We start from the raw sequence: 8,860 nt of genomic DNA, 5'->3' as shown, positions 1-8,860 counted from the left end.
ACTCAATTCTGCAAGTGTGGGCGTACTGGCTCATGGGCCAGTTCTCGGACGACTTGGGCACGCTGGGCCGGTATGCTGGCTACTACAAGTGCGTGCAGTCGGGCATGGCTGCCGTGTCGTGGCGCCTGGGGGGTATTCCCATCTCCCCCATTGCCACCGTCGTGGTCAATTGGGTGCTGGCCACCGTCGGGATCACTTGTGCCTACATCGCTGTCAAGATCTACATGGAGGACAAGTCGATCGAAAACTACGAAGGCGTGGAATCCCCGTCGGACAAGAAGGCCGTGCCCATGCACTAATACTAGTACAGTGTCGCCTATTCTGTGTAAATGAAATGATCCTTACTGGAGCGTTTTGAACAACGCACCCTAACGTTACTACAATATATGAAGCTGATTGTACAGCTGCAAGAACAGTGTAATTCCGGGATGACTTCTGTCAAGTGTGCATTTGTCTTAACCAAACCCGTGCAATTGAATGATAATCTGTAGCCACCACTGGAGGTTGGGGGGGGGCACGTATTGTGAAGACTTGGTGGCCGTTGGTGGTCAATTTAGTGGAGAACACGGAGTCGATGTGCCATGGCTAGTCTTGGTGGTTGATGATGTAATTCATGTAGAATGGAGTGATGTGGTGCAAATTTGCAGCAATCGTAGTCACTGGGGCAACAGGGGGTTTGGTCGTCAAAGTGACGGTAGTGATCTTGCCGGGGTAGTGACTGCTGGGGCTCCAGAGGCAGTGACTGGGGTTCATTATTGCTACCGTATGTCTACTCCTGATCTCGACAGAAGAGCTGTAGTGTGAAGATTGCAGGGGAAGCAGTTGCCGTGCTATGTCACGAGAGTAGATGTTTAGGTCACTGGAGTTGTGTAGGCAGGTTGGTGGACGTGGATTTGGATGCGTTATTTGGAGTGCATATGCCATGGTCGCAGGAGCGGCGGTGGTGGTCGTGGTAGGAGCACGAGTAGTGTACAGTAGCCAGGTTACGGGTCGTCCCGTACTACTGTGGATCGAGTACGCAGGTTCCAGCGTAGTGGTGGCCTGGTAGTCATGGAGAGCCGAAGCGAGAGCGCCAGGCAAGCTAAGCAACGATGGCGTCCTTGCTTGACGCTCAAACGCGATGCATGAAAATACCTATTTTTTCTAGCGATGTGATTGGCCCAATGAAATTTTGTGCAATTAGGGCTCCCACCCGTCTTTACTTTATGACTTTTGGATGCAGTTTGGCTGCAGCGTGGCAAGTACTTTTATTTGGGATTCTCAAAAAACAATCTGCGTATTGTCGATTTGATACAAATTTGGGGAGGTGCAATCGAATCGCGCCGACCAAACCGATCCTGATTGGTTGAATTTCACTGAGAAGGTTTTGATTGGCTAATAATTTTGAGCTCATCTGAGGTAGCCAATCAAATCGATTTAAATTCCAACGAGAAACCACGCCACCACACGAAATTTCACTCGAAAGCACAATACGCTTTCCATATTTGTTTGAACAAATGATTTCTCAAATTTAATCACTAGGCGTTTGTAAGTGAAATTAATTAGAACCGGGAAATAACGAACGTTGCCATCCTCGGCGACATTAGCAAAGACGACAGCATGTCTGTGAAGGAGACGAGTTTTGGTGCAAGGCGGCTTTGTATTCGATTCCGCTGTTCAAAACGATACGTATGGGCTTCAAATTTTAGCCGCCAGTTATGATGCTTTAGAGGTACAGTAGGTTATAGGTCCGTATATCTCCGGATAATATGTACGGATACTAGTCTCATACAAAGGTCAAGATGCATCTCAGTGCATCCGTGTGGTCAAATTCAATTCGCCCATACAAAATACCGCTTGGTTAAATGTCTATTTCTTGACCAATTCTTCACCAAATTTCAATCTGAGATGTAGAATTTCTTCAGCACGATAAGACCTCTCAATTCTACAGTCTGTATTCGCATCCAGAGGAGCCCTTAAATGAAAACGAAATAGCAGAATTTCTTTTTTGTGAAAAGTTGGTAGTTTATACTCCTAGGTGACGTGCACCATAGACTCACCCTTTTAATCCAATCATTGATTTTGAAAAAAATCGAATTTTCCGGATGCTTCCGGATATTAGCGGATAATTGAATACTTCGAGGTACGTAGTTCCCATATTGCCCTGGGGAGGGTAATCAGCTCACACTATGGCGGAGACTCCATCTCTAAACCCCATACCGGTAGGTAGGGTACCACAAGCTTTGACCTTTCCTCATATTCCCTACTACGCTTATATTCCCTTGTACGCTGGTTGACGATCGATACCAACGGCTCGTGGTCTAGAGTTGCGGTAGTCGTGATAACGTTAGCGTTGTGGGTGTGGTCGCGCACTCGTACTCGACCTACACGTACTGTATACCTAGTGCCAAAGCTATTACTAGTACTTCTTTAGCACAAAGTCTATTAATAGTGTACAGATATCTAGGGACAATCGATTTGGGACGGGATCGACAGTGTCAGATATGTCGCTCTTTGATTGGATAAAAAAAATCCTCATTTATTGTGATTCTTCCGGTCTCCTTCGTGGTTCGCAATCAAATTCAGGAACCATGCATTCCGGTAAACGTCAAGATTTCGAGGAGAGGTCGAACGAGATTGACAGTGAACTGTTAACGTTGTCGCTTAACGTTATACTACGTAGTAATTATGTACTTCCGTAGCCAACTCCTTGAACTTCACGTTGGACGTGGGGCTCCATCCGATTCGAAGGAACAGTACAAGAGGTTGAGCGACAGAGAGTACTTTACGCCTACCGGTACTGTACTGTATTTTGAACTGAAACGGTACAATAATTTGAAGCGTTACCCTACCAGTGTACCCAGCAGCCAGCAGGTTATTGCATCATGGTGAGGAAGGGTGTTGCGACGACGACTCCTGCATCGCCAAACGTCACATACACCATCAGCTCCCTCCACAGCAGCAAGAATAGCAGCAGCCGTCGACCCAGTAGCGAGCACAAGCGCCAGAATCCACCACCAAATGAATCACTTGCGACCAAGGCAATCAACACCCATCGTCCCATCCAGGTGGCACGAAAGAACGATCTGACATCTGGAATGGACGAGGTGGCCTTGGCCAAAACAACATCGTCTCAGGACATTCCACTTGCCACGACCTACGTAGGTGGCAAGCTGGAGAAGCACGGATCGCTGCGAGACGTCCAAAATGTATGTTAGAGCCTGTTCCAAGTAGAATTGGATAAAAACGAAAAATGGGGTGACAAAATATTTCATCCCATTTTCTACCCATTCTATGACCATGATTGATTGGACATAAATCATTAGACTAAGATGCATGCTGATTGGTCAATAACACAGTGTTGTCGGCGATGCACAGAAAGGTGTGGCGGGTGCAGCGCAGGTGGCGCGTGAACCATCCGTCGTATGTGCCGTCGGTCTTGACTTGCTGCCACGTGGTACTGGGTACGACAACAGTGTTGATGCCAGGGGCGCGGTTGCTACGTTCGTCGATCGAAAAGGCGGCGCCAACGACAGCAACTCACGCTGCAGTGGTCGAGTCCATCATGTCAAATTGAAAAGTTGGAATGGGATTGGGATCAATGATTGGATAGTGGGCATCCATTATTGGATAGTGGGCATCCATTATTAGCCAGTCATTGGCGAAATAGCTGAGGTGCCCAAAATGGGATGAAATGGGATCATGTACCCCATTTTGAAAAATGGATTTTGTAATGAGTTGGGGAGCGTTTTGATTGGATAATGCCCATTTTGAAAAGTACTTGGAACAGGCTCTTAGTCTTGGTGCAGGATATCTTTGACAACGTTTATGAATGGCAGACTGTGGATCGCTCCAGTCAGCCCCAAATGTCCAATGCATGGGTGCTGGAAAAGCAAAACATTACAGTAAGACTTGCTGTGATGATGGTCGTTTATGCTATAATGCGAGTTAGAAACCGCAGGTGCGAGCGGACCCAAAGCCAAGGCTGGGCTTGAGCAACTCACCGCCAAAGGCCCGGCTCCCAGACGAGTCCTCGTCGCCCTCGAAGGCCACCCCTTGGTGGAGCAACTCTAATTCACAGTCGACGCAGCAGCCCCACGTACCGAAGTCCACTGGGCACACTCGGAGTTTGATTGTCCATTCCGACAACACTGTCGAGGACATAGAGCGATGGAGTGGGGCCAAGTGGGACAAAGACAAGGGATTCGTCAAGATGACGCAGCACCATCCGTAAGTGTGAGGAGTACCAACAGTACAGTACGAGATTGAATCCTCGGACATCTTAACGTTACAAGTAGACTCCCACGGTCAACAAGTAGCACACGTGGACCTGAGATGGTCAGCCACGAGCTTGCGTCAGCTACCATTGGAAAGGCCAAGCGGCACGGTAGTCGAGGAGTTGGGACTAGGCACCACCTGTATGAGATGGAATCTTCGGACATCTACAAGTAGATTCCCACGGTCGCCAACTAGCACACGTGGGCCTGAGACGGTCAGCCATGAGCCTGCCTCAGCTACCATTCGAAAAGCCAAGCAGCATGGCAGTCGAGGAGTTGGGGCCAGGCACCACCGTGTCGCCAGCTGCAGAACTACAGAGGCATATTCGCAGCCGCATACACCGTGGGTATAACGACCAGTGAGCTAATGGCAAGTGCAGTGCTGTTATTGAACGCAGCGCTGCTCCTTGTGTTTTGTGAAAAGTTATGGTGTATTGTGTTGGACAGACAACTTGACATGCTAGCAGGGGTTGACTGCTGTACAACGAACAAATATACTGATTTCAGTGATACAAATATGTTGTGAGTGCATATGTGTTGAAGTGTGTTTTGCGATATCTTCGTGACATTCTGAAGATGATGGTGAATTATGATTCCCCATACTATACGTATAGTAAGTACAGTAGATCGCCATCATGACAATCCTATGAACGCACAGTGTCAACATTAGGTTCAGTACTTATTTGCTTCAGTTGTAAGCGTCAGGGGGAAAGGACTTGCTGTGCATGATTCTTTTCTTGCGCCACAGTATGCACTATAGTATCATTGAGTACCATTTTAAAGTACTGTAGAACACATATGAAAGATCACTCTCCTTTTCACTCTCACAAGCCCTAATTATCCGGCCCAATTCATCATATATATGTAATTGTATCCGGATTCAAATGTGAGAAGTATCATCACACTCACTTGCAGTCGTCGAAGGACACACGAGGACATATGCGTCCTCTCACATGAGAATCTCACTGGAACACTCAAATGTAACTTGCATTTTACAAAATGCACTCTCAAGTGCACTCTCTATTGGTGGTAAGCCGTCAACCGAAGTTCGAAGAAGTAATAACGGTCCTCAATTCCAAGGATCTTGTCCAATCTCCGACATATGTTGTTTTTTAACTCTCAATACAAAAGGCAAGTGAAACCATTGATTTGAGAAAAAAGACACGACTGCATTTAGGATTCATCTTGCCGCGCTGTGATTGGTCCATTTTGTGAAAGCTGTTTCTGTCGTGTGAACCTCTTCAACCACAACACGATTTGATCCGTGCTGCGGAGAGGTATGACGCGGCTGAATCTGCATGATGTAGCGTCACTAGGGGACACAATGATGCTATGGCTCATGGTTCCGTCCATCACGTCCATTGTGGTTGTCGCTGCGTTTGTGATCCACCACATTCGCCACCACGACGGTGGAAAGCAAGTCCGACAGAACGCCGCCGCCGACGCCGCGTCGTCGTCGTCGCACCCATCGGCGACTGCAGCACATTCCGATCATGGATTCGGACATGGATTGACCCTTCGGGACGTGGCAAACCCGACAGCAACCATCGACTTCAATTCAAGGCTGCCCATCCCCATCGACACGTCGCTCTTCACTGGATTCGCCTACGTGTTGCTACGAAGGCCGGATGGAGATGCACATTGGGATCCTCATTTCGAAGGCAAGCAACGAACGATGTGGGTCATGGTGCAAGGAACGTTCAAGCGCGCGCCCGAAGGCACGGTGTACGTGTGTGGTGAACTCCCTCGACCGATGACGCTAACGTTTTGGAGCAAAGCGTTCGTGAGCATGATCGTGACGACCATCAAGTCACTGCTAGGCGGCAGTCTGCACTTCTCCTTTGGGGATGAGACGGAATTGCCGCACTTGTCGCTGCCGCTGTACCAAAGTGCCGACACGGTCATCGCGACTCCGCTGGACGACGTCCCACCAAAGCTCGGCACGTCCGCATGGCGCGAAGATCCTGCCGCCCGAGCAGAGCGCAAGCGCACCCCCGTCGGAAGCGAGTGTTTCCGCACGGACATGGTGTACTCGTTCCAATTCCACACTATGCATGTAGATCTGGCGTCGTGGAGCCTCGTGAACCTGCCTGGCGTGCCAAACGTCCGGCTCACGTCACTCATGGGAGACATGTCGTTGCGATTGGGTGTGTATGAACATGTCCCCGACCCAGTTGCGACGGACGCGATGGCGCATGTGACCAAGCACTATTGCTTCTCGTTTGACATTTCGTCCACGTTGGCGTCGCCTCGTCCAATGTCGTCGGCGACGATACCCGAGGACAAGCTGGCATGCCACGATGCCATCGAATTCGAAGCATGGATGTGGGTAGAAACATTCGACGTAACTTCCGAGCGGCGACCCATCTCGTACCTCTTCCGTATCCTGCAAGAAGATGGCACGCCCAAGACCGTCTACGTGTCGTCGGCCGCCGTCGCGTCCGTCCTCGCCTCCCATCCGGGACTCTTAACGCGCGCGCGACTCGACCACTACGCCGCCATCGACGACCAACTCGTGGAAATCAACCGGCTGCTGCATATCGTGTCGACAACGCCCCATGCTTCCACCGCCTACGATCGACTGGTAGATACGCTGAGACCGGCGGCCTCTCCATCTGCATTACTACTCCCCCACGGCCTGCCTCCGAAAGCGCTGGGTGTGAACATGTGGCGGTGGGACCTGAACGTGTGCATGGAAGGCAGTGGGTACCGCATCGTGAGCGACATCTGCCTGCGCCAAGAGTACTTTGTACTCACGTCAGCATCCTTGTTGTTGTATCGCACGTATGCGTCCCAGCCTGCGGTCAAAGTGTCCGTGCACGATATCACAGACGTTGTGACGAGGTTCGTGCACGATTTGCACGTTGTCGCTGTGTACACGTGGACGGAGGTCCTGTACTTGCATGTGGCCGACCCGATGGCGTGGAAGATGGCGCTGTTGGCCGTTACCGACCGCAACTCGAAGCTGCTTGGCTTGACGAGAAGTAACCACAAGAACCTGTCGACGTGGAGCCCGTTCAACATTGTCACATTTGACGGCCTCCTCGTGCTGAACCACCGCAAAATCGCCGCGCTAGACGACGGTGGAAGGAACGAGGACGAGGCCATGCCAAGTTCTGACGTGCCAACGGATGCAGTTGCGGCCTCTGCGCAGTGCCTCCATGCTGCCGTCGTCGCCGCAACCTCCCGACACCACCGCGCGGCCTTCCAGCGCGCCGTGCATGCCCTGCGACAGGTGGACTTGGCCACATTTACCAGTCATTCCGACACGAAGCTTGTGTTTCTGCTGAATTTGTACCAAGCACTGCTCGTGCACACGTCACTGGTCCTGCCCTTTAGCACCACCAACGCGAGTATGCACCAATGCGCGTACGAAGTGGGGAATTCGAACCAGATCAAGCTATCCCTCGCCGAAATCGAACACGTCCTCATGAGAGCGGCGGCACCTGCGCTCAAGGACGTGCCGTACTTGGACTTTGTGCCCGATGCGGCGGCGTACCCGTCGTCATATGCTGTGTTGGCCCTCCCGACGCGCGACTTCCGACTAAGTTGTGCCCTGCATGTGCACCGCACGACCAAGTGCTTGGTGGCGTACACGGTCGACAGCGTCCACTACCAACTGAGCGAAGTCGTGAGGCAATTCCTAGGCCAGCATGTTCAAGTAACAGGCCGAAATGTGACACTGCCGGTGGCATGTCAGTGGTTTAAGCCCGACTTTGGTGACCACATCCTTCGCAAAATCATGGGGCTGCTTTCCTGCGATACGGTTGCCAAGGTACAGGACCTCGTCGACCACCCCAACGGGTTCTCCGTCCACTTCCGAGACACATCTCCACGCCGCGTGCCGTCGCACTGGACCATATCCTCACCATCCTCACTGGACCATCACCAACCCTCGACTCTGTCAAGCGCAACTGCCTAACAATCCTATTTAATCTACTATTATTTGTCTGTGTGTATGTATGTCTTGTCGACCAGCTCGTAGTACGTAAGGTATTTTATTCTCAATGGGATACAACAATTACACACGTTTTATTTGGTCACTATATGGTAATCGCTGTATCGCCATTGTGGCGTTTGTGGGGATAGGGGGGAAATGAATGGACAGGGAAGCTTGGGACGTGTTGCTGCGGTTGGCTACTGTATCGGTACCTGATAGTTCCGAGCCTGAATGAAGGTGTACCGTATCTCTCGAATGCTATGGCGATGTCTTTCATGGAATTAACAGTAAGACATGTAATAGTAGATCTTTTGGTTGGATGAGGTATACATTGGTTACTGCGAGTACCCACCGCAATCAATGAAGGGGCACAGATGTTTTAAACAGATTGCGTCTGGTCGGGCACCAATGTTTTTTATCGGTATAACCAAACACAGGTATTTCCAATGTGCACGAGGTGTTTAAAACAATCGACATTATCCCACACTTGATGCTGGAGATTTGATTTCCAGCCAATCAATTCTAATATTTGAAGGAAACGGGTTTTGGTAAGGAGAGGTGACATTGCTTCACCACGATACGTGAACCATATAAGCTCCATCACGACCGACGTGGACAGCCCGTAACAATCGCCAAAGGCGTGATGGCGTATCCCCAGTTCAAC

At 50.4% G+C, this 8,860-nt stretch overlaps 3 protein-coding genes across 3 annotated transcripts in view; all 3 read left to right on the top strand.

The window, feature by feature from the left end:
- H257_08627 (hypothetical protein) overlaps positions 1 to 299 on the top strand; it is a gene marked incomplete at both ends in the record, with an annotated part of 3,870 nt that extends 3,571 nt beyond the window's left edge. The window contains one exon of the mRNA XM_009834591.1: positions 16 to 299. Within this exon, the coding sequence (XP_009832893.1) occupies positions 16 to 299 (284 nt within the window). The remainder of the gene's footprint in view (positions 1 to 15) is intronic.
- Positions 300 to 2,864: 2,565 nt separating this feature from the next.
- On the top strand, positions 2,865 to 4,619 carry H257_08626 (hypothetical protein; the record flags this gene model as incomplete). The annotated part of the gene is made up of 5 exons (XM_009834590.1): positions 2,865 to 3,188; positions 3,819 to 3,884; positions 3,932 to 4,209; positions 4,278 to 4,366; positions 4,432 to 4,619. The coding sequence occupies 5 exons, from the start codon at positions 2,865 to 2,867 to the stop codon at positions 4,617 to 4,619; spliced, it is 945 nt and encodes a 314-aa protein (XP_009832892.1).
- Positions 4,620 to 5,511: 892 nt separating this feature from the next.
- H257_08625 (hypothetical protein) lies at positions 5,512 to 8,215 on the top strand. Its single transcript, XM_009834589.1, has one exon. The coding sequence runs from the start codon at positions 5,536 to 5,538 to the stop codon at positions 8,176 to 8,178; it is 2,643 nt and encodes an 880-aa protein (XP_009832891.1). The 5' UTR covers positions 5,512 to 5,535; the 3' UTR covers positions 8,179 to 8,215.
- Positions 8,216 to 8,860: the final 645 nt, after the last annotated feature.

Source organism: Aphanomyces astaci (genome assembly GCF_000520075.1).
Source record: "Aphanomyces astaci strain APO3 unplaced genomic scaffold supercont1.19, whole genome shotgun sequence".
In the NCBI taxonomy this organism is placed as follows: domain Eukaryota; phylum Oomycota; class Saprolegniomycetes; order Saprolegniales; family Verrucalvaceae; genus Aphanomyces; species Aphanomyces astaci.
Note: the sequence above shows the minus strand (reverse complement) of the source record. Positions and strands in the feature narration are given on the sequence as shown.

What these genes read in the sequence shown, in the direction of transcription:
- H257_08625 (XM_009834589.1), top strand. Translation starts at nt 5,536, where the DNA reads ATGACGCGGCTGAATCTGCATGATGTAGCGTCACTAGGGGACACAATG.